General features: G+C 43.0%; 1 protein-coding gene across 2 annotated transcripts in view; it reads right to left on the minus strand.

The window, feature by feature from the left end:
- HEATR5A (HEAT repeat containing 5A) overlaps window positions 1-26574 on the minus strand; it is a 277562-nt gene that overhangs the window by 36462 nt on the left and 214526 nt on the right. For both annotated transcript variants that reach the window (XM_077464810.1, XM_077464809.1), the window contains 4 exons: window positions 25209-25457; window positions 24145-24272; window positions 7707-7854; window positions 1648-1920 (listed from right to left, as the gene is read on the minus strand). In XM_077464810.1, coding sequence (XP_077320936.1) covers window positions 1648-1920; window positions 7707-7854; window positions 24145-24272; window positions 25209-25457 — 798 coding nt within the window. The remainder of the gene's footprint in view (window positions 1-1647; window positions 1921-7706; window positions 7855-24144; window positions 24273-25208; window positions 25458-26574) is intronic.

The raw sequence follows: 26574 nt of genomic DNA on the forward strand, positions 1-26574 counted from the left end.
AAGTGTGCCCCCGGGGGGCGCGCAGTGGCTTGATATCCTGGTGATGTCATATGACTTCCGGTCAGGATATTGAAACCACTTTGCAATGATCATTTTGCTATATGGCGGGTGGCAAGTGGTTAAATAAGAAACAAGAGAGGGCGCATCAGCCTATTGCATTATCCCACAGCTTTTATTAAAAATCATAATGAAAGAAGACTCAGAAAACGCATTATTATTATTTTCTTATCGAGCCACTCGTCTGTAACCCAGTAGTTCTAAACTCAGCAGTCTCCAGAATATGGGGGGACCTCACCAGGATCCCAACTGGCTAATGGCAGGGCTCTAATGAAAAAAGTGATGCCTTTGAACACCGTCAGCCAGCTGGGATACCAGTGAGTTCCTGTATTCTGGAGGCTGAGTCTAGGACTACTGGGCCACTGACAAGTGGCTTGATAAGCAAATTTTATTCTAGCACTTCTCAGCTTAAACCAACAAAAAAAAGTTTTGCCAGTAGTTAATATTAAATTGGTGCTAAAAATTAACACCAAAAACTGCCATTGGCAACACACTCACAGGAGCTCCGTATAGGTCTGGGGAAAGAGCAGACTTTTGCTCTCCATTGGCCACCAACAGAGATGTCCTGTTATTAATAAAAAATAAAACAGAAATCCTTCTCTATACCAATCATTAGGAAATAGCCCAGTTACAAGGTGGCCACCAAGTACAAGGACCATCTACACTCATTCCACAAACACATAATTGCATCTAAAAGTCTGTAGAACCATATATTTACCACTAGACTGCAAGGCCCATTACAGTAAAGTGGAGGTCAGCAACCTGTAGATTGCGATCTACCAGTAGATGGTGGACAGGAGACTGGTAGATCACGGTCTGGGCTTGTTGATTCGCCATCCCAGAGAATAAAACAGAGTAAGATGCAAAGAGACTACTTTCAAAGTTGGAGCTGTAGTAGAGAGCAAGAGCTGCATAAGCCGATGCCTTCTCTGTAGTGCTGACTCCTGTCCCATGCGGAGTGATACCAACTGCACTCCACCTCTTATCCTGGGTAGCGGTCTCCAGAGTGGTGCCAGCAGAAGGAATGAAGAGATTGTTAGGTCAGTGTAAAGCAATACATTGGGCATAATAGTATAGGGCTGCTTTCACACTGATGCTCTGTGGTTTACCCACACAGCGTGTGCAGTGTAGTGTACCTGCAGCTTTTCTGCAGGTTTGCTAACCTTAGCCATAGAATTCTTCTGAATGCAGGAGTTTCAGAAAGTGAACCACACATGCAGGATATAATAAATTTGGCCTCTTTTGTGGCAGTTCACATTTTCAACGCGATATAGCAGAGCTGACTTCACAAAATAGAACTGATGGAAATTCTTGTAGGCTAGTTTATATGGGTGTTTGGTATCGGCGCTTAAGCTAAATTTGTAACGCCACATAATTTTCAAGATTATGCAAAGTATTTGGAAAGTGTTTTTGGTGCTTCCTAAATTCTTAACAAACACTTAATTTTAAAGCCCATGTGAACAGGTCCTACAATGGTTAGCAGTAGACTATTAGATGTTTTTGCAGCATAAACATTGCTTTACAACCCAAAACTGCTTACAAAAGACATCAAACTGCAGTATTATCAGACCGAAATCTGTCTTTTCTCACCTTCTGGAGAACAGAGAGAGGGCAGCTCTGCTAGGATCCCCAGAGAAGCTGAAACTAACAGGCTGGCTTCATGTGACAGAATGTGCTTTGCTGCATTATTTCCTAAGGAGTTCCCAGACAGCCGGGGACTGAGTTGGGGAAGTTGCCTGACAAGAATACAGAGACACAGTTCCAAAGCAGCTAGAACCAGGGAATGACCAGGAATCAAGCCACCAGTATCATGTCCCTCTCCAAACTCTGGCAAGGTCTCCTTTTCTTCTGCTCCATCATCAACTACAAAAAAGGGGAATTAAACAATTAGGAACAAAACTGAATAGATGTGATACTAGCAACATGCTCTTCAAATTTGAGTTCCCTATGATATTAACAGCAATATTTATGTTTAACCACTTTCAAACCGGACCATTTTGCTGGCTTAAGACCAGACCACTTTTTGTGATTCGGCACTGCACCACTTTAACTGACAATTGTCCGGTCGTGCAACGTGGCTCCGCAACAATTGACGTCCTTTTTTTCCCACAAATAGATCTTTCTTTTGGTGGTATTTGATCACCCCTGCGGTTTTTATTTTTTGCGCTATAAACAAAAAAAGAGCGACAATTTTGAAAAAAAACTATTTTTTTACTTTTTGCTATAATATCCCCCAAAAATATATAAAAAAACATTATTTTTCATCAGTTTAGGCCGATACGTATTCTACATATTTTTGGTAAAAAAAAAAAAAAATCGCAATAAGCGATTGGTTTGTGCAAAATTTATAGCGTTTACAAAATAGGGGATAGTTTTATGGCATTTTTATTAATATTTTTTTTTACCTAGTAATGGCGGCGACCAGCAATTTTTATTGTGACTGCGACATTATGGCGGACACATCGGACATTTATGGAACCATTGTCATTTATACAGCAATCAGTGCTATACAAATGCACTGATTCCTGTGTAAATGACACTGGCAGTGAAGAGGATAACCAGAGGGTGGCAGTGTAGGGGTTAAGTGTGTCCTAGAGGCGTGTTACTAACTGTGGGGGGCGTGGCTGTGTGTTAGTGAACACTGATCTCTGCTCCGATCACAGGGAGCAGAGATCAGTGTCACTTGTTGCTAGGCAGAACGGGGAGATGCTGTATCCCCGCAGCGATCGAGTCCGCAGGACACGCAACCGGACTCACGGGGGTCCTGACTGGCACCTGTACACCAATTTGCCTGTCCGTGCGAAATTCTGCTGAATTCGCCAGTCGGGAAGCGGTTAAAATCTTGTTTTATTGTAAGAGTTTTTAATGGTTTACAACAGGGGTTGCCAACCCTCGGCACTGGTGCCACAAAGCCTCTTTTGCCAGCGCTCGACTACCTCCTCATCAGCAGAGCAGCCCGGGGAAGTGTCAGTGAGACACTAATGCATTCCGATCTCAGAATTCCCCACGCCGCACCTACTCTGAGGGGGAGGCACTGTGCCCCCACACATTGTAAAAGATGGGAAACATTGTTTGGTTCTCCAACTTTGCTGTAGCTGCGATCGTCAGCTTTTGTAATGAGGGAGGGATTGAGTGCAGTTCTGCTAGGGAACGGTCCCTGTTTCCAGGAGGGGGACGACTGTCTTGGCCACTACTAAAGCCAATCACAGTCCTGCTAGCCCCGCCCACCTGGAGGAAGGCGACTCGCTTGGTTGCCACTACCAATCTCAGAAAGAAGAGATTTCACTGTGATTGAGAAAAACCACAATCAGGAGACATTTTTTTCGGTTGTCTTTTTTCAGCTGGTGACCTGGCCAGTAATACACTGTCACACAGAAAGAGGAACATTGTTACCCTAAGAGAGGTGGTTTGTTAAAATAACAGAAAAGCAAACTACCTTCTCCCCTTTTCATAACATGGACTGAATGAGACTTATCTCTAGTTAGGGCTGTAATATATTGTCGATGATTCTGCAATTGTCTTCCCGAGATACAAATTTTCCTGCAAATAATGCTTTTCATATACAATTGTGATGACGCAGGAGTGGACAACTCTCCATCAAAATGATTAGGACCCATTCACATAAGGCGATCTGAAATCGGGGGCAGAATCGTTGCGATTCTGCCCACGAATGTAAATCGTGGCAGAACGAGCGATGAATATTTGGGCGCCATTATTCTTTCTTTTTTTTTTATTGTATTTTTATTGAAAAAAATTCAGAAGAATACATATCAAACAGTATTTTGAAATATCAATTAGTAGAGTAAACATTTGAGAAAATATAAGACATTGGTATAAAACGTAATACAAATGACAATAATTGAAAATAATATAAAAACAAGCAAATAAGAATCAAATCATTCGATTCGAACAGAGAAAGCTACCATACCGTGAGAGGCTATGTTGTCCATCATTAAAAGTATGAGAGATGAATGGGGTCAAAGAGATAATGAAAAAGAGAAGATGGTGGCAAATATATCAATACCACAGAGGGAGTTGGGGGTGAAACCTTCACAAGTTAAATGAAAGCAAATGTAGGATGTTAGTAATAATATCAATGAGAAGTACTATATATAGAGCAGACCCAAGAATCCCATATCTTGTCAAATCCATCAATGGCATCCTCTACCATGGCTGTCATGTGCTCCATTCTACAGATATCATTAATAGCTTATATAAGTTGAGCCTGAGTTGGAGGGGAGGTGGACAACCAACATGCAGGAATAGCCCTTTTTTCTGCTAGTAAGACATAGAAGGCCAATTTATTTGCAACTTTTCCCAAGGCCCAGAAGGAGGTATACCGGTTCTAGTGGGATGGGGAAGGGTGCCGTTATTCTTACGTGGTGCGATTTTGGCACAATTATCACGCAAAAGTCACATGGTTAAAACCATGCTAAACTTGCCTCCCAAAAAAGCAGGAGCTTCTATTGGGGGACAAATGGCCATAGGGCAATCCCATTGATGTGAATGGGCTGCCTTACAGTGAGGGAAAAAAGGATTAGATCCCTCGCTGATTTTGTACGTTTGCCCACTGAAAAAGAAATGGTCTATAATTTTAACTGTAGGTTTATTTTAACAGAGAGAGACAGAATAACAAAAAAATCCAGAAAAATGCATTTCAAAAAAGTTGTTAATTCATTTGCATTTTAATGCATGAAATAAGTATATGACCCCCGTCACAAAACATGGCTTAGTACTTGGTGGCAAAATCCTTGTTGGCAATCACAGAGGTCTGGTATTTCTTGTAGCTGGCCACCAGGTTTGCATACATCTCAGGAGGGATTTTGTCACACTCCTCTTTGCAGATCCTCTCCAAGTAATTAAGGCTTTGAGGCTGATGTTTGGTAACTCGAATCTTCAGCTCCCTCCACATATTTTCTATCAGATTAAGGTCTGGAGACTGGCTAGGCCACCCCAGGACCTTAATGTGCTTTTTCTTGAGCCACTCCTTTGTTGCCTTGGCCATGTATTTTGGGTCATTGTCATGTTAGAATACCCATCCACGACCCATTTTTAAAGCCCTGGTACATGACCCCGTCCATCGTCCCTTTAATGCAATGAAGTTGTCCTGTCCCTTTAGCATAGTTTTTTCACCTCCATCTTTGGTGGTGGGGATGGTGTTCTTGGGGTCATAAGCAGCATTTCTCCTCCTCCAAACACGGAGTTGAATTAATGCCAAAAAGCATTTTTGTCTCATCTGACCACAACACTTTCACCTAGTTGCCCTCTGAATCATTCAGATGTTCATTAGAAAACTTCAGACGACCCTGTACATGTACCTTCTTGAGCAGGGGGACCTTGCGGGCACTGCGCGATTTCAGTCCTTCATGGTGTAGTGTTTTACCAAATGTTTTCTTGGTGACTATGGTCCCAGTTGCCTTGAGATCATTGACAAGATTCTCGTGTGCAGTTCTGGGCTGATTCTTACTGTTCTCATGATTATTGGAATTCCATGAGGTGAGATCTTGAATGGAGCCCCAGACCGAGGGAGATTGACAGTTATTTTGTGTTTCTTCCAATTAAGAATAATCACACCAATTGTTACCTTATCACCAAGCTGCTTGGTGATGGTCTTGCAGCTCATTCCAGCCTTGTGTAGGTCTACAATCTTGTGCCTGACATCCTAGGACAACTCTCTGGTCTTGGCCATGGTGGAGAGATTGGAATATGATTGACTGCTTGCTTCTGTGGACAGGTGTCCTTTATACAGGTAACTAGCCGATATTAGGAGCACTCCCTTTAAGAGAGAGTGCACCTAATCTAATTTTATTACCTATATAGAAGACACCTGGGAGCCAGAAATCTTGCTGATTGATAGGGGATCAAATGCTTATTTCACTCATTAAAATTCAAATCAGTTTATAAATTTTTAGTAATGCATTTTTCAGGATATTTTCGTGGTTATTCAGCCTCTAATGGTTAAAATAAACCTACCACTAAAATTATAGGCTGGTCATTTCTTTGTCAGTAGGGGATCAAATACTTTTTTTCGTCACTGTGTGCGACACAGTTTTCCGTGTATAAATCGTGTTTTTTGAAAATCAGGTGCAGAAACACTCAAGGTCTGATTGGGGACCAAGGAAGTGATTAAGAAAAACCAGCGCACGCCGATGTACGGGCAGGCATATTGGCGTACAGGTACGTCCAATCTCTAATGCTGCCCTGCCATCGTGCTGGTCGGGACCTCCATGAGTCCGGTCGTGGGTCCCGCGGACTCAATGGCCGTCATACCCGCGATCGTCTCAAGGGGCGGCTGAACGGAGAGATGCCGTTGTAAACAGCATCTCACCGTTCTGCCTAGCAACAAGTGACGCCGATCTCTGCTCCATATAATTGGAGCAGAGATCAGTGTTCATTAAATGAAAGCCCAGCCCCCAACAGTTAGTAACACACCCCTAGGAACACTTAACCCCTACACTGCCACCCACTGGTTAACCCCTTTAACTGCCAGTGTCATTTACACAGGAATCACTGCATTTATATAGCAGTGATTGCTGTATAAATGACAATGGTCCCAAAAATGTGTCAAAAATGTCCGATGTGTCTGCCATAATGTCGCAGTCACAATAAAAAAAAATAAAAATAAAATCGCTGAACGCCACCATTACTAGTAAAAAAAAATTATTAATAAAAATGCCATAAAACTATCCCCTATTTTGTAAACGCTATAACTTTTGCACAAACCAATCAATCAATAATCGCTTATTGCATTTTTTTTTACCAAAAATATGTAGAAGAATACGTATTGGCCTAAACTGAGGGGAAAAAATGTTTTTTATATATTTTTGGGGGATATTTATTATAAAAAAAAAGTAAAAAATAATGTGTTTTTTTCTTTATAGCACAAAAACTAAAAACAGCAGGAGTGATCAAATACCACCAAAAGAAAGCTCTATTTGTGGGAAAAAAAAGGACATCAATTTTGTTTGGGAGCCACGTCGCATGACCGCGCAATTGTCAGTTAAATCGACGCAGTGCCGAATCGCAAAAAGTGGTCTGGTCTTTGACCATAAAAATAGTCCGGGGCTGAAGTGGTTATAGATTAGATTATGGTCAGAGTATTTAGACATTTAGGTCTAAAAAGAAAGCCCTAAGAAGAAAAATTTTTTGGAGAGGAGTGTACTCGGGACGTAGTACATATTATCCGGGACACGAACTACCGGAAGTGGGAACGGGATACCTGTCCCTTCCCCAAAAGATGCCAATTGTGGCACTTGAGGGGGACAGGAGACAAATGAGCGGAAGTTCCACTTTTGGGTGGAACTCCGCTTTAAAGTGAATCTATTGTTGAATACAGACAAGGATTGCCACTGCAGACCTTCTTCTCAAAATGCTATTTGCTTAACAAATATGCTGACCAACTAGCCTCAATCATCTTTAGTCTTTGACCCAAAACAAATATGCAGATTAGAAAATCCATATCTGCATACTGTTTAGGTCAGTAACACAAAGTATTGAAGAAAGATAATTATCTTGACAGGCAATTTCAGAAGGAATGGGAGCCTCCAGGTTTTTCTTATGACAGATTTCCTTTATTGGCATTTAACACTCAATTTTTCTCCTTGTACTATCACACCTATTACTAATTTGTACATACTGTATTCCCATACCTTCTGCACTCCTCCTCCTCTCCTGCACATGCTCTTGAGCTGCACCCAGGATCTGTTTTCCAACCTCCAATGCCAAAAGTTGTACTTCTGAGCACTCTCTCATGAGCAGCAGTCGATGTAGTACAGAGACTAATTCAACAGCAAGTTCCTGGAGGATACAAAGCAGCAAAATAGAAGCTGAACTCATTAAACTGATTCAAAGAACAATTACATTTTACAGCATCGAGAAACAGGTCATATAATCTGCTCTTCTGAAAGAAAATATGTATAGCTTGACTTTTTAACAAAATGCACACCATTATTCTATACCCTTCAGCTACTTAGATAAAATATTAGAATTTGTCTAACAGCACAGTGCAAAACTATGATTTTTATAACACCTTACCTGTAAAATCCTTTTCTTTGAAGTACATCACGGGACACAGCGCCATAGTAGTTGCTATGTGGGTTATAGCCCACCTTCAGGTGATGGACTCTGGCACGCCCTCAATTAAAAAGTTCACTCCCTATATAACCCCTCCCACTGGTGGGAGTACCTCAATTCTGTAGCAAAGCAATACACGTGTATACCAAGAAGGGAGGGACCTCTGTGTACCGTGATGTACTTCAAAGAAAAAAGGATTTTACAGCTAAGTTGTTATAAAAATCCTATTCTTATCGTACATCATGGGACACAGAGCCATAGTAGTTACTATGTGGGATGTCTCATAGCAATGCCAACTGAAGGGAGGGAGACACAACAAAGTAGGGCACTAAGAGACTAGAGGACTCATACTGCAATCTGCAGTACACTGCGCCCAAAGGCAGTGTCCTCATGCCATTTACATCTACTTGATAGAATCTGGTAAATGTATGGACTAAAGACCAAGTTGCAGCCTTGCAGATTTAAGCCATAGAAGCTTGGTGATGCACTGCTCAAGAAGCACTAACAACCCTGGTGGAGTGCGCTTCAATATGAAAAGGAGGAATTTTCCTCTTAAAACCATAAGTTTGAACAATCACTTGACAAATCCATTTAGAAATAGTAGATTTCAATGCTGCCTGTCCTCTTTTAGGACCATCTGGCAACACAAACAAAACATTTATTTACGAATCTGACCTTGACCTCTCTCACCACATCAAGAAAACGTAGTGACCTTTCTTTCACAGAAACGAAGTTCTGGCAAAAAATTAAGGCAGAACAATTTCCTGGTTTAAATGAAAACCTGATACTACCTTCGGTAAGAATTCAGGATGAGGCCGCAATACAGCCTCATCCTTATGAACAACCAATACAGCTCCTTACAAGAAAGAGCAGCCAACACTGATACTCTTCTTGCAGAAGATACGGCAACCAAGAAAAAATATTTCCCCCATCAAGAGGACCAAGGTAATATCACATACTGGCTCCAAAAAGAGGCTAAGCCGACAGGACTAAAATTAAGTCCCAAGGGTTCAGGGGTGACCAAACTGGAGGATTAATCCGCATTACCCCCTGAATAAAGTTATGAACCAGAGAGAGGGATGCAAGTGGTTGATGAAAAGAAAGACCAATAAGGCCGACATCTGGCCATTGATAGTACTCAAGGCCAGCTTCAATTCTTATATCTGTAGGAATTCAAGGATCCTACCTATGACATATTTCCTGGGGTGCTAACCCCTGGATTTACACCAGGAGACACATTCCTTCCAGATTCTTGACTCTGGAGGCCGGCTTCCTAGCATTTACCAAATTAGAACTACTGAGGCTAACCGCCCACGATCTTTCAGAATTTGGGTCTCAATAGCTAAACTGCGAAATTTAGCGTTTGTAAGGTAGGCTGGAATACCGGACCTGTCTGGCCATAGTGGTAGGGTCCAAGGGTCCCCCACCACCATCTTTATGATCTTGGCAAACCAAGATCTCCTGGGCCACAAGAATCACCACCTTCCTTTCTTGCTTGATCCTGCGAAGAAGGCGCAGAAGCAGCAGAACAGGAAGGAACGCATAGATCAGTAAAAAAACGATCCCATGGAAAAAATCAAGGCATCTGTTTTGTATGCCATCGGATCCCTTGTCCTTGACACAAAGTTCCACATCCGAAACTTCCCATCTTCTGGTATATCAACAGAAACAAGTCGGGGTGAGAGGACCATTCTCCCAGGAACAACTGTTGGCGACTCAAGTAGTCCGCCTGTCAATTCCTATTCCTGGAATGAAAATTGCTAATAGGCAAAGAATGCTGTTTTCTGCCAAGATATGAATATGAATATGATTCCCCTCTTTCTGGGCCGCACAACTTTTTATGCCCCCTAAGTGAATGATAAAAAGCCACAGCTGTGCCATCGTTGGATTGGATTCCGATAGGAGAATTCTGTAGATTGAGCGTCCAGGCCTCGAGGACCAGGTGTACTGCCCGAATCTCTAGAATATTGATGGACAAGGTCATCCCTTTCCTTAGGACAGATGCTTCTTCCAGGACTGCTCCTCAGCCCAGAAGGCTGGCGTCTGTTGTTACCACCTTCCAGGTAACTGGTAGAAAGGATTCCTCTTTTTGAAGATTTTTGGATATCAACCACCAATTGGGGCTCTGATGCACATTGGGGAATGAACGCATTAGGAAGCCCAGAGCTTGGGCCTTCTTGTTCCCAGTTGACAGGATACTGTTTTGCAGCAGTCTTAAATGCAACCGCGCATAAGGAACAGCCTCGAAAGAAGCCACCATCTTTCCCAACAAATTCATGCAAAGCCGAATAGAAGTATTTTTCTTTGAGTTGAGTAATTTAATCAGTTTCCTTATAGAACTGATCCTTACCTGGGGAAAAAACATCCTCTTTTGATAGATAAGGAGGATTTCTCTAGGTTGAGAATCCAACCTAGGTATTCCAAGTAGCTAACTGCAGTGACCAAAGTTTGGATTAAGCGGGTTACCGAATTGATCTATGAAGAGAAGATCTAAATAGGCTAGTATTGCTATACCTTGAACCATTACCCTGGCTAAAGAAGGAGTCAGGACCTTTGTAAACACTTGAGGTGGAGTAGCTAGACCAAAAGGCAGAGCTACAAACTGAAAAATAGGATTTTTGTACTCAACATAAAATCCTTTTCTCTGAGGTTCATTGATGGACACAGCTCCTTTAAATCTGTAGGGTTATCACGCCACCTTCAGGAAGGACTAGGCAGAGCATGTAATACATGTAAAAACAGCAGAACTGCATGGCTCCGCCCAGGGAGCGGTCTCTCTGGCTATAACCCCTCAGTCTGCTTCCTTCAGCTCAGTAAGTCAACAAGCAGTACATCAAAGTAGGAGGGGTGGGTGCTGTGTCCGTCAATGAACTTCAGAGAAAAGGATTTTACGGTGAGTACAAAAATCCTATTTTCTTTCAGTCATTGACGGACACAGCTCCTTTAAATCTTGACCGTAGGGCCATCCCCAAGCAGTGCCAAAAGAAGGGTGGAACAGCAAAAACATAATTTCAACCACAACCAGAAGCATGCCTCAATGGAGTAGTTACCATCTGAAATGGCCGCACCAGAACTTGCGGCCAGTGTATGCCTCAAAAATGCATTTACAACAAAATTGTAACTTACACACCTGGGTAACAGACGCTAGATGTCGGAACGCCCAGGAGGTCCCAATTGCCCTGGTGGAATGGGCCATGACAGCAAAGGGGGGCACCTGCCCCTTCAAGGCGTAAGCCTGGACCATGCTCTGTCTGATCCACCAGGAAATTGTAGTCGACGAGACCGCCAAACCTTTTTTCAGACCGGTCACTGAAACAAACAGAGTCTGACTTCTGCAAGGAAGACATATCAGACAGATATACCCTCCATGCCCGGACCACATCCAAGGAATGTAGGGCAACTTCTTTAGGACAACTTCTTTAGGATGTGTCGGCTTAGGACAAAGGGATGCTAATGCTAGAGCTGCCACGTCGCGTCGACGTAATCGACTACGAAAATACGTCTCATCTCGTGGGTTAATGGCGGCGGCGGCTGCTGCCGCTGCTCCTCCTCATGCTCCCGGGAATGGGGAAGTTCCAGTGCAGCACAAAAAGCCATACTATGACTTTCAAAGGTATGGGAATTCTTTAAACAGAGGCCAGATAAAATGGTCCTTTGTTCCCGCTGCAAAACCGAAATGGCGTACCACGGCAGCACTACTGGGATGCACGAGCACCGCAGAAAAAACATCCTGGCGCTCTACGACCTCAAACGGACGAGCCATCTTTGTAAGTAGTATTTGGGAAACAATGGGAGTAATTATTACAATTGTGTTGTGGTCAATTAATATATACTGCTAGTAAATAATTACGGATGATACGTCATTATTAGTGCATGCTCAGGGGTACCCATATTTGTTGCTGTGCTGTGCTTTGCTAATTGCTTTTTTGTAGTGGCCATCTCATGTTTTTTTTTATTTTTTCACAAGGCACTTTGCACTGCAGCCCTCAGTGTCTTGCTGATCTGGGGATCCCTCAGGGCATGGTTGACATTGACAACTAACTGCAATGTATGACCAGCACACCTGAGAGAAGAGATGCCATGCTTTTCTTCCAAAATACGCAGAGCAGAAACAATATAATATTAATTTATTGCAGAGATTTACTACCCTACCTGTACCCTCTTTGAAATACACAGTACAAGTACATTATTAGCATTGAAGATTCATAGATTGATTTTATGTTGGTTAAACTTGGTTCAGGTTCCTAAATGTTAATTATTATTGTGTGTGTTTTTTTGTTTTGTTTTCTCAGGAAGAGGCAAAGCTGTGTACAGGAGTTCTTTCATAAAAAGGATGTCACTGTTTGCACACCCCAAATGTTCGTTGCATAGCATACTCAACATGATTGTAAAAGATATGAGACCCCTTTCTATTGTAGACAGTCAAGGATTTTGTGAGATGATCAACATGTTTTAACCAGGATACACACTTCCCTCCAGGTCCCATTTCACTAAGCTGATGGAGAAGAAATGAGGAGAATTTTGAAAGATTGAAAGCGTCACTAAAAGACGTGAAATCAAAAATAGCTCTCACCACAGACGCATGGACCAGTATTGCCACAGAGGCATACTTGGGTGTCACATGCCACTTCATCAATGAAGACTGGAATCTTACATCGTACAGTCTGACCACTATGCCACTTGAAGATCAGCACACAGCTGAAAACAATGCTAACTGGGTGGAAAAAGCAGCTGAAAAGTTTGAGATACCCATGGCCAATGTAAATGTAGTTGTCCATGATAAGGCTGCAAATGTTGTCGCTGCTCTGCGTATTTTGGAAGAAAAGCATGGCATCTCTTCCCTCAGGTGTGCTTGTCATACATTGCAGTTAGTTGTCAACCATGCCCTGAGGGATGCCCAGATCAGCAAGACACTGAGGGCTGCATAGTGCCTTGTGGAACATTTAAAAAAAAGTGAGCTGGCCACTACAAAGCTTAAAGCAAAGCAGCAAAAAATGGGTAGCCCTGAGCATGCACTAATAAATGATGTATCCGTAAGATGGAACAGTACTTTATACATGATCAGTCGCCTGCTTGAACAGAGGTGGCCTGTGACTGCAACTCTTTCCAATCCTGATGTCACACCATGAGGGAAGCGCTTCCTGGATTTAAAACATGATCAGTGGAGCTTACTTGAGGAAGTGGAACAAGTCATGAAGCCTTTTGAGTGTGCTACTGTTTTCTTGAGTGGAGAGTCCTATGTGACTGCTTCCGCTCTACCTCCTCTGGTAAAGGGCCTCCAGAAATCCATACAGAGGACAATTTGCAAGACAGCAGCAGTCAAGGCTTTCCAAAGTGCTGCTGCACAGGAGATGACATCAAGATGGGAGCGGAAAACTAAATTCAGAGATGATGGTGGAGAAAATATATGTCTTATTGCAGCAGCCCTGGACCCCAGATTCCACAAACTAAAATTCCTGCCAGCAGAGGACAGTTTAAAAGTTCACCTCAAGGTCCAAGCTCTTGCTCTTGAAGTGAAAAGAAGATATGAGGAAGAGCAAACTCAACATTGATGTGAGGAACAGTAGTCAGCCAGTGCAGACATGAAATTTTCTAAAAAGAGGCAAGTGTCTCTGTTAGACACTTTGCTCGGTTCTTCAGATTCAGATGATCACCACAGTAATGGCGAGGATGACATGACTGGTCACATCCAAGATCAAGAAACCCACAGTGAAGTTGTGAGGAATGAGATACACATGTAATTCAGTGAGTAGGCTATTCCAAAGGAAGAAAATCCGCTGAAATGGTGGAAGGAAAATGAAAAGAGGTTTCCCATCTTGGCCATGCTGGTAAAGAGGTACTTGTCTGTGCCTGAAAGGCTTTTCTCAGTTGCTGGCAACATTGTGACAAAAAAAACAAAACAAGCCTAACTTCAGAGCATGTCGATATGCTAACCTTCCTCCATTGCAATGCTAGAGTAACACACAGGCCCCCAACCTTTTGCACTGATGCACTGTCCTTGTTGGGCTGCATTTATGTTGAGATGACTGCCTTCAGTGTATTGGCCATTATTTTTGCACAGTGTTGAGCAGTGCTTTTGTTGGGCTTGGTTCCTTCCTTCCTTGAAAACAGGTATGTTTTACATTACAAGTTACACACCACAAAAATACTGCTCAATCAACACTCTACAATAACACTATGTAATGATTACAATTACATAGTGTTATTGTATGTTGACCAGCATTTTTGCGGTGTTACTTAATAAACAACAACACTTTAGGTTAACAGGCATAATGCCATATAAATTCTGCCTAACACTTTGCAAAAGATGCATTCTGAAGGCATTATGTGGTTGAGTAGTAAGGTTACCACATAATGCCTTCTGAATGCATCTTTTGCCAAGTGTTAAGCAGAATTTATACGCCATTTTCATGCCTCATGCCCTAAAGTGTTACCTTTTATTTTTTGGCAGTTTTTGTTTTATTTTTGTATAGGTCTTTCATGTGTTTTTGTACACCCAGTGTTGAGCAGCAGCGCAGAGCAGCAGTGCTTTTGTTGCATTTTTATATGGCATTTTTTAATGCTTCAGGCTCTGAATTAATGGCAATGCCATTATTCGTGCCTGATGCTAAAGTGTTTACATTTTATTTTTGGCACTTTTTTATACTGTAAAAACTTTACTACATTGAAGTATTTTTTGGAAAAAATTTAATAAAAGTTTAAATATTATATTAGAAGTTGTACTTATTTTTTGTAAAGTTAACCAAAGGATTAATTATCTAATCACAAAAAGAGCACACTAGATTAAGTAAAAAATAAATAAATAATAATAATCGTATAGTTAATGACTAATCGAAAAAATAATCGATAGATTAGTCGACAGACAAACTAATCGTTAGTTGCAGCTATAGCTAAGACAATGCCCTCATTAAGATGAAAAGCCGAAACCACCCTTGGAAGAAACAAGGGTCGCGGACGTAGCACCCCCTCATCCTTGTGGATAACCAGATAGGGCGACTTGCAGGACAAGGCCGCCAACTCAAAAACCCTCCTGGCAGATGTAATAGCCACTAAAAAGACAACTTTCTGGGAAAAAGTCAACAAGGGAATTTCCCTGATGTTCACAAACGGCGGTTTATGAAGCGCCGATAGCACCAGGTTCAGATCCCACAGAGGTGGGGTGGTCGAACTGGAGGGACTACATGCCGAACCCCTTGCACAAAGGTGCTTACCAATGAGTGAGACACCAATGGGCTTTGGGAAAAAAAAAAAAAAAAAGACAGCCAAGGCTAATATCTGTCCCTTGATGGTGCTTAAGGCAAGTTTGTGATCCACACCTGGCTGTAAAAACAGTAGGCTCCTAGAAACCGAAGACATGCGTGGACGCCACCCCATTTCCTCACACATTTTTGCTCGCAGGCTTGTTTGGCCTGTGAAAGCAGGGACACTTTTGTCCTTCAATAGCCACCCTGTCGAACTGGGAGCGCGTACCTGTCGTTCCGGGTGGGCGAAAAAGCCGATTCCTAGCGGAAAAGGAGGGCCCTTGCTTACAGCGTGGCTCCTTACCCTTCCTGGACTGTGGGAGTAACATGCTCTTCCCACCTGTAACATTCTTAATAATGTCATCCAGCAAAGCTCCAAATAGCCTCTCACCAAGGAAGCCCAATCCACCAGAGCTTGTTTAGATGCCTGGTCCACAGACCGGCATTTCAGCCAAATCAGGCACTGTAGCACCACTGCTGATACCGATGCTCTAGAGAGCAGGGGGGACTGTATCCAGGGCCGCATCACCAACTGGTCTGCCAGTTCTACGCAGACTGGGGGAGACTGTTGCTTCTCCAATTCACAGTGCAATAACTTTGCCCACTTAGTAAGTGTCTGCAACACCAAGGCCGTGGCCACCACAGGCCGTAATGCTAACCCCACTACCATAAACATGGACTGGGCCATTGCCTCGGCTCTGTCGGTAGGGTTCTTGAATGCAGGAGTCCCTTCTACCGGAATTGTGGTTACTTTATTCAACCTGGATACCGGGGGGTCAGCAAACGGAGGAGCCATCCATTTTTTAAGGAGGCTCTCCTCAAAGGGGTAACGCACCGCTATTCTTCTTGGGACTGAAAAGGCCCTTTACGGGCTTCCCAATTCCTTGTAGATGAACTTATCAAATTAAGTCAAATACAGAAACACCTTAGGTGTACAGGTCGGTTTCCAGGACTCAAAAGGGGCCAACACCTCAGCAGGAGATCCTGCTGCATTCCTGTATTTTCACAGTATCCTGCACAGCGGTGATAAGTGTTCCAACTAGCGCTTTTTCCTGCACTGACCCGGACACGGAATCATCCTCACGGTCCCGGTCTGCATCCTCTGACACGTCAGAACAGGGGCCGCCAGACACAGCGGGCCCGAGTCTGAATCAGAGCTTTCCCCAGAGGACGGGGGAGGGGGCAGGGGACATTTTTTACTCCCCTTGCGCCCACACACTGCCTCCACCCTGGCAATTACAGGGATGTCTGGGGAAGAAGCGCCAGCTTCTGACGCCATGCTGACCCACCTCATCTGCCACACTTGGGGACTTAGGACAAGGTACACAATCCCACCCTCCTAGCTGATCACAGACTGAGGGGCACAACCGCAGGACTCACCACCCTGACCGATTTCCACGAATAAAAACACTCATGTAGTGCATGTAGCGGTGAGGGGGGATAGGAAAAACCTATACCCTGGATCTGCAGCCCAGGCGTATACAGCGTGCCGACTCTATTCCTCCTCTGCTCACTACCAAACACCTCGTCAGACGAGGCATTACATGAGTGTTTTTATTCGTGGAAATGTGAGTTGAATGTATAACATGTTTTAAAGGATTAAAGTTTTAAAGCAGTATTACACTATGGTATGCCTCATTGCTTTTTATATGTGACCCTGAGAAGGCTTGGTGGATATAATTAAGAGACAGCTGTGGAGTCTATGGTAGAAAGAAAGTCATAGTGAAAAGGATCCATGTGCAGCAGCCGGGGATAAGGAGAGATCCAGATCACTCACTGTTAACATTTCAGGCTTAAATCCAAAACCCTTAAGGTGAGGGTACATCTCATGGGGAGGAGAGCACTAATGCATGAAGGCACCTGTCACGTTATCCGTTTAAACTGAAATTTTTGTTGAATATATGGACACTTGACTCTATATATATATATATATATATATATATATATATATATATATATATATATATATATATATATTCTCTAAAGAGCAGGGCCCTCTGATTCCTCTTGTACCAAATTGTAATGTAACTGTAATGTCTGCCCTCAAGTTGTAAAGCGCTATATAAAACCTGTATAATATATATATATACACACACACACAGACACACACACACACACACACACACACACACACACACACACATTTTTATTACTTTGAATTTCACGGATGCACAAGCACTTTTTAGGAGTTGTATATGTGTGCATGTATATGGATTTTGCACATATATATTATGTATTTTATTTCTTTTAAAGTGAATCACAATTAAGAGATCGCAAGTAATTTGCGATTAATAGCGCAACACTCTATACATATGTGTACACACACAGGTGTATAATACATCCAACTTTTCCCCATTAGAAATTCTTTGGATATACTTATCCAGATTGTCTCTAAATAACCGTTCACCATAAAAAAGGAAACTGGCAAAGAGCTTTTTGCATGGCGCTTCAGCTGACCATCTTTCAACCATAGGATTCTATGCACATGTACCAGCCTTAGCATGAGCCGTGAGGCCTGGAGAACGGAATCTTTCATAGTGTCAACTGTAAAAAAGAACACTTCTGATATGCTGTTCAAACCCTGGGCCTGCTGATCAGGAATAACTTTGAGTACCTCTATAAACTGGTCCTTTAAGGACTGAGATAGTCTGAATGACAGCGCAGGTTTGAATGACTGAACCTGCGACCGAAATATTGTTTTTTTTTAAAAAAAAAGGAACTCCAACATATCTGTTGGACCCTTTAGCATATGAGCATTGTCTACTGGACAAGTCAGGTTTTTGTTTACAGAGGATATAGCAGCGTTAATTGCAGGAACTCCCCATAAAATCCTTCCTCCATAGAATAAAGTATTGAGAACTTTTTCAGAGGAAAGCAACTGTTTATCTGGGTGCTTTCACTCAGAATACATAAGCTTTCTTAGCCATGAATGAATAGGAAAAAAGAGAGAAAGAGAAATTCGCCATCTCTCGCTCCTTGTTCCTCAGTATGAGGGTCCTGAGCAATGGACGGGGACCTGCTATGCTTAGTCCCACTCTGGGATGCGATTAAAGCATCAAACTTTTACTTAAAATGGTTGAAGAAAAAAAACCTCCTTAGTAATATACACAGGGCCTGCAGTGTTTAAGAGCTACAACACTTGCCCCTCCTGACGGCTCACCGTGACCAGCCATATTACTGTCAGGGGAGGATGCCATCTTACTGGGATGGATCTAGGCTATCGTGTGACTAAATAAGTCTTTCTAGAGCCCTTTATGTTTTTACTCCCCTTCTGCCATAGCCCGATGCACAAAGCAGAGGTACTACTAGAAAGAATGTATATACTGCTTGAGCTATAGTCCAACACAGTTGCTGCTATTAATGTCCAGCCTGATGCAGCAGTAAAAATGTCTCAAAGGCAATGCCTGTGTCACCAAACCTCTTAACGCCACCTTTTGCTCTTGTGTCCCTCCACAGCCTGCAGCAACACAAAAGGTGCTTTTAAAAACTTGCATCCTTGTGTTGGGCATTGGAGGACGCTGATGCTGCTAAGCCCCCCCCCCCCCCCCGCATTGCCTACAGCTCTTCCCTTTTTCCTGAATGAATGAATGAATGAATGAATGAATAACTTGTATAGCGCTACATATGCAAACTAAATCGCCCCAGGGCTATTTTTGCTGCCAGTGTCCGTCTGGGTTTTCAGAGATGGGTCTTGAGCTTCTTCCTGAAGGCCAGATAGTTTTCCTCCGAGCGGATGTCCGCGGGTAGAGCATTCCAGAGCCTTGGTCCTTGTACTGCGAACCTTTGTTCGCCTTTTAATTTTTAACGGGTCTTGGGGATGTGGAGGAGGTTCTAGTAAGTTGACCAGAGAGTGCGACCTGGGGTGTAGTGCTTTATTTTGTCGCAGAGGTATTGCGGGGCTTTTCCTTGTGCACATTTGTTAGTGAGGCAGAGGGTCTGGAATGTAACTCGATCCTTCACGGCTAGCCAATGGAGGGTCCTCAGGGATGGGGTGATTGATTCCCATGTTTTTTTTCCAGTTACCAGTCTGACTGCTGTGTTCTGGACGGTTTGTAGACGTGAAATTTGGTATATTGGAAGTCCTAGGTAGAGAGAATTTGCATAGTCGAGTCAGGAATTGATGATTGTTCCAACTACTGCTTCAGGGATGAAGGGGATGAGTCTACGCAGTAGGCGAAGATGGTAGCGGGATCAGCTGACTACTGATCCTATTTGTGCATCCATCATCATGTTTGAGTCAAAGAGTCACTTGGCTTTTGGCTTTAGTGCTGGGGGTGATGGGTTGTCCGAGGATGGTGAGCTATGTGGACATCGTGCCAGGGTTTTTGCTTCGGTTTGCGTGAAGGAAGAGGATTTCTATTTTGGATCCCTTGAGTTTAAGGGAGCTCTCCGTCATCCTATCGTCGATCAATGAGAGACCGTTTTCTAGTGCCTGGTATTGGTCTTTTTTTGTTGGAAGGTAGAGTTGGATGTCATCCGCATAAGAGTGATAAAGTAGATCCTGGTTGCTGATGATTTTGAGGAGTGGGCGGAGATAGATGTTAAAGAGCATGGGTGACAGGGGTGATCCTTGAGGGACTCCGCATGTAATTTTTCGTGCTTCCTAAGTGGACGTTCCTAGTTTCACTTTCTGAGATCAGTTTTCTAGAAAGGATGCGAACCTGCGTAAGTCTCAGTCTGCAACTCCCGCTACTTCTGTGAGACGAGTGAGCAGGGTTTTGTGGTCTACTGTGTCGAAACGCTGCACTGAGGTCCAGCAGCACTAGGAGACACGATTCTGCTTCATCTGCTTCGAGGGTGTCATCCCAGATTTTGAGCAGTGCAGTTTCTGTCCCGTGGCCAGGGCGGATACCTGATTGTAGTGGGTCCAAGAGTTTATGGGTGTCCAGATGGAGTTGTAGCTGTTGCACTACTGATTTCTCAATAATTTTGAAGAAGACATTGAGGCTTGTGACAGGTCTGCGGTCGTGTGGGTCTTTAGGATCAAGGTTAGGCTTCTTTAGGAGGGGTTTGATTGTGCCTTGCTTGTGGGAGGTCGGGCCGATTCCTTCTTTAAATGACTGGTTTACGAGGTATGTTTTGATAGGTGCCAGGATGTTGGTACATTCTTTCAGAAGTTTTGTGGGAATGATGTTGTTTGCCCTGTCTCTGAGGTTTCTGATGATGTTTTTTGTGGTGTCAATGGTGATTTTGATCACAGTAAATCTAGGTGGTTGTAGAAACTTTGTGTGTTTTTTTTCCTTCTTGTTCTGGCCGAGTGGGGTTATTTGCCATGTTCTGCTGAATTATTTCCCGAATGGTTGCGATTTTGCCAATTAAAAAAAAAAAAAAATCAGATAACTCATAGCAGAATTCTTGTGTTTGGTTTGCTGGAGACTCTAAACAGGTGAGGTTCATAGTCTGAGTGGCTAGTTTGAAGAGTGCTCGAGGGAGGTTTATGGCTTTTGAGATGGTTTTGGAGAAATGTTCTTTTTTTTTGCTATGAAGATGGCTTTGTGGTATCTTGTTACATAGCTATATAGTTAGTCAGGTTAAAAAAAAGACACAAGTCCCTCTAGTTCAACCACAAAAAAAAAAAGTGATTTGTAATTTGTGTGGTTTTCCATTGTTTGGTTCCTGCTCCATGCTCTTTCAGCTCTTCTGCGTTCTTGTTTCAGTGATGTAAGAGAGTCATTGAACCAGCCCGAATTGTTTTTGCGGGTGGCTGCTCTGCGTATTGGTGCAACTATGTCTGCTGTCTATAATAATACTGTGTTAAGGGAGTTGAGTGTGTCTTCAGTTGAGTAGTTTTGGGTTAAAACCCCTATTTTGTTGGATAGTGTAGTTTTGAAGAGTTGTGAGTATAGTTTCTTCTGTGATCTTGTCCAGTGTATTGTCGTTGAGTGTGTTGGTATTTGGTAAGTAATGTTTATTTTGAATTTGATCACGTGGTGGTCAGTCCAAGGCAATGGCATGTTATCAAGTGTGTTAATATCCATGTTTTGTTTGAAGATGAGGTTGAGGGTATGGCCCGAAGCATGCGTGGGAGCAATTATTAGTTGCTGCAGGCCTAGTGCTTCCAGTTGGTTGATGCAAGGGGTAGCGATAGAGTCCTGGGAAGAGTTTGCCCAGAGATTAAAGTCCCCAAGTGTCTGGAGATATTTGGTTTTCCAGATGTATGTAGAGATGAATTCGATAAAAGGTGCAAGGAAGTGTCTTTGGTCCCGGTGGTCTGTAGCAAAGTAGTATGTGAAAGGTGTCCTGGGGTGTTGTTTGACATTGAAGTGTGAGTATTTCCATGAATGGCAGTGACCTCTGTAAAGTTGGTTTGTGAACATGAGGTGCGATTTGTAGATCACTGCTAAGCCACCTCCTTTTTGACCGACTCTGTGCTCAGTTAGGATGCAGTAGTTCTCACGCACTAAATCTGCTAGAATGGTGTTATAGTCCAAGGTGTTAGCCAGCTTTCCATGATGAAGAGACAGTCTGTGTTGTGTTGAGTGATAAAATCATGAATTTCGTGTTTGTGCTTGACTGCTGATCTAGTGTCGATCAGGGTGCTTGATAGGTGTTGTCCTGGACGTGGTGTATTCCTGTTTTAGATGGTTGGTTTCAAATTTGCTCTTAAAAGTTGTTCTTTTTGTAGTATTGTTAGGGTGGTGGTCGGTAATGTTGTAGCATTATTCCTTAGGCTGCAGAGGGTGTCAAATGAATAATTGATGGCGCACCTAATGGGAGAGTGCTCTGGGTTGTGTTATGAAGTAGGTGTTATGAAGCGAGTAGCTTGAGGTGCCATGGTGCCGCTCGGGCTCTGTCCTGGAGCAGAGTTGGCGTGGTGGTGATCGGTTGTGTGGTGGTGGAGGGGGTAGCAACGGTGGGTGGTGCAGGCTGGGGCAACCCGGGTAACGTCAGGAGGAGATTTCCCTTGAAAAACTGAAGAGTAATGCCTCGTACACACAAACGGAATTTCGGCCAGCAAAAGACAGATGAGAGCTTTTCATCAGAAAATGCGACCGTGTGTATGCTCCATCGGAATTTAGCTGGCCGAATTGCCGCCAGCAAAAACTGAATAGCGTGTTCTTAATTTTCCAGATGGAAAAGCTTTCTATCAGAAATTACGATCGTGTGTATGCAATTCCGACGCCGAAAAAAACTCACGCATGCTCAGATTCAACTACAAGATGGAAGCTATTGGCTACTAGGTATTGAACTTACTTTTTCTATTCCTGTCGTATGTGTTGTACGTCACCGCGTTCTTGACGGTCGGAATTTGGTGTTACCATGTGTAGGCAAGAAAGTTTGAACGGAATTCCATCGGAATGCCAACTGGAAAACCATCAGAGCTTTTTCAAACGAGAATTCCAATCGTGTGTACGTGGCATTAAAATAAAAAAAGTTTAGACTAAAGTTTGAAAGTCTTAAGGTTAGTAGAATTCTGTGTCTTTTTTTCTGTCTGGGGTGTAGCAAGATGGCCGCCGTCACTTCTATGTCCTTTTGGCTTGTCTGGGTGTAGCAAGATGGCCATCGTCAGCACAGGAGGCTGCAAGATAGCAAACAGCCAGATTTATCCAGAAATCACTCAGGCAGACTCAAAAACACAGGGCAGGACCAGAGCAGGGGATGCTGATGTACCATCTGTGTAAGCATGAATGCTCTCCGGGCCAGCAGGTGTAAAGGTGGTGCTAGATTGAGGCACAGGAGGCCAGCAGACCACTATTGAGTGGGGCTGATGGTAGCTAGGTAATCCAGCCGGCAGGCTGAAAAATATAGGTAATGACCTGAGTAGGAGATGTAGATGTACAGTCTGTGCAAGTAAGAACACTCCCCAAGCCAGCAGGAGTGAGGATGGTGCTGGATTGAGGCCTGAAATATGAGGGGGTCGCAATTGGGGGTAGTCTTTTACTTTTTACCACGCGAGTAAGTCCTCTGGTACCTACGGGAAGGAGCAACATGGCGCGGGGGGGGGGGGTCTGTAAGCTGCAGAGCGACATGCTGACCGCGATAGTTTTCTTTGCTCTTTTTTTTTTTCAAAAGAAAAACTTAGAGCGCTTCTTCTCCCATGAAGAGGGGGAGACTGTCAGCACGGGGGGGCGATAGGTGGGGAGAAGAACCCCCCCCTCAAGCTTACCGGAGATCCTGCTGTCTGCCTGGAGGAAGAAACATCTCAGCTCCCTGACACAGTGTGTTCTCTCAACATGAGGTGGTGAGTGCTCAATACATGTGGTGACACATAGGCATGGCAACATTTACTGATCTTAAAGGCCTTTTTTTATGGCCTTACTACCAAAAAATACTGGATCCCGGGTTCCAGCTCTCTAAAAAGAGAAGCATTTACAGGCAAAACCTTGTTTCTTCGGATACCCGGGTACCATTCAATGTGGCCAAAAGACACTTTCAATGTATCCGGTCAGCATGGCTAGCCCCAGCAAGGATTGCTCCAAAGGAGCTCAGCACAGCACATCTTTACTCGTTAACCAAAACCTTAGACACTTGTGAAAAAATGGAGGTACTCCCACCAGTGGGAGGGGTTATATAGGGAGTGCAATTTTTAATTTTGGGCATGCCAGTGTCCATCATCTGAAGGTGGCCTATAACCCACATAGTAATTACTATGGTTCTTTGTCCCGTGATGTACGATAAGAATAAAAATGGTGTGCATCAATCCATACATTAGTCTTGGTGTGTACAAGATAGGCAAAAGTTTGTAAATGATTTGTTTGCTATGCCTTCCAGTACTAGTTTCTACAAATGCACTATGATGTGCTATGCAGGATGAGGTGGACCTAGTATTTACCGGATCAGCCCCTATTTGAGCTCGGGGCCAGGAGACTCTGAAAAGTGCTTTCAAAGCCCGCAAACAGGCAGTAATTCTCTCCATAGGTGCATCCACAGGGGGGCAACAAAGAAATTCCACACATATTCCTATAGAAAAAAAAATTCAGACTATATAAATATAATGTAGTTAAACATCCACACCTTTATTAATTTCGCCCATATAGAATACTCAACTCACAGTAAAAGCTTATATATTAACAATGAACTAAAGTAGAAGCAATTTATTATGTTCATATAGCAGGTCTCTTAGAACTAGTGTGTGCAACGCCTCCTGCCACCCAGCATGCAAAGAATTCTGCTTGCATGAGTCCTTGGAGGTCAGTATAAACAGAAATAAATGATGTGATCCAATCCATCGCTGTCTATTTGCCAAGTACAGTTTTGCCCTTGGTAAATTGTGTGTGGCTGTTTAACTGGTGACTTAAGTGGAAACCATAATGGTTATGAATCACAATCTCAGTAGGTGCCCAATATTAATAGAAGTTCCTGGAAATGTCCTACCTTCTATGGATTCATGACACACTGCACAACTGATAGCAAAGGCTCCGTCTACCACCCACCCCCCCCCCCCCCCCCCCCTTTAACTTTTAAAATGAATGCTGTCCATCCAAATGTTCTTTAATGTTTACCCCAAGACCCAGTACTGCTTTTTTTCTTCAAATTTTACTACCAAGCTGTAAGTTGTCATTTCTATGCTGCCTCCTGGAAGAACATTAACACCAATATGTCAGGTGGGCACCTCCTAATTTTCATATTCTACAGCGGAGGATAACAAGGGGGCAAAAACGTTAAGCCATGCACAATAAATTTGTCTTTGAGCGCTTGCTAATGCATTTTAATTACAAGCCTACCTTGGCGTTCTCCTTTAAGACATCTGAACAACAGTTATAAATTAGCTGTATTAAATTCTAAATTGCCTAACGTCTGTGCTCTTAAGTGGCAACACATAAGTCCTAAAAAAAAAAAAATATATATATATATATATATATATATATATATATATATTTATATATACACACATACCAAGAATTAGGTGAAACTTCTCGGAGTTGATATCGTCTGGTGACTTAACAGGCATCCTTGTACTCTGCTCTTGCCCCATAGTGTTTGGAGTCACTGGTCGAGAGAGCCGGCTGCCAGCTTCCTCTTGATCAGAATGGATAAAACCAGAGCTGCTAAGCCACAATGAGGTAGCATGTAAAATAGGAGCCCACGAAGAAAGATAATGTGGCCTAGCTGCATCACTGGTTTCAGCAACGTAAAAAGCACCACCTAAAAATGCAGACAAAACAAGAAATGGGATCAAACACTAGAGAGCAGAAGTTTGAAGGGTAACCACTTTTTTTTTTTTTTTTTAACATGGCCCTGGCTGTGTAGCAATGCAAAAATGTTTTAAACAATAATGCATTGCTAAACAGCCAGGAGGCATGTTGGAACGTGTAGTTCATGTCGTTCAGGTATGCAGTTCCACTACAACCAGTGAGCCACAGTTTTCAAAGGACTACTGAGCAAACATCTTTCATGTTGCTCCAAACTTAGTGTTTAGGCAGAAGCAGAAAGGTTGAAGGGGTGTAAATTAGAAGAGTTGGATTTGACAAGAACTTCACTGTTAAAGCTCAACTCCAGTTTTACTGTGACTTTAAATAGTTTTGCAAGTTTGATCCAAACAAACATCTTCCTTCACAGATGCACCCTCTGGAATGCTGTATAAACTGTATATACCATCAGCTACACACAGTAAACAAAGCTGTGTACCGGCAGCAGGACAGAGACTTCCGAGTCAAGCTGAGTGCTAATCAGCCATTCATAGGAAGCCTTGTATTCTAGGATCATAACATCAGACACTGGCCTCTCCACCTCAGCAAATCAGAGGAAATCTTGTATTAATTCATAAATTATGAATGGCTGAGCTTCCTATAAAATAACGGTTTCACTGCCGAAACACCACTTTGCATCCACTTCAGCACCAGTGACGTACCGGCACATCACTGGACTTTGGTTATAATCGAGCTGATGCCTGCATAGCTCTAGGCATCAACCCGGCATTTATTTATTTTTTTATTTTTTTAGAGCCGATGGCCAGATTTCTTGTAAAAGAAACCCTAGTGGTCCAAACGTCCTCAGATCTCTCTCAAAAAAAAAAAAAAAAAGTACAGGCAGTCCCCGGGTTACAAACAAGATAGGGACTGTAGGTTTGTTCTTAAGTTGAATTTTTTTGTAAGTCGGAACATGTACATTTTTTTTTAAGTGTAGCTCCAGTGAAAAAAAATAATTTTTAAGCTTTTTGGATAACATAGGAAAGGGTTAACACCCCATGGAATGTTTGTTTTGCTGTCTGTGACCCTGTTCAGAAGATTTCACCTCACTTTCTGTCCCAATGACAATTGGA

The sequence above is a fragment of the Lithobates pipiens genome, unplaced genomic scaffold (assembly GCF_037356315.1).
Source record: "Lithobates pipiens isolate NorthernLeopardFrog02 unplaced genomic scaffold, aLitPip1_a1.2 Scaffold_30, whole genome shotgun sequence".
Taxonomy (NCBI): Eukaryota; Metazoa; Chordata; class Amphibia; order Anura; family Ranidae; genus Lithobates; species Lithobates pipiens.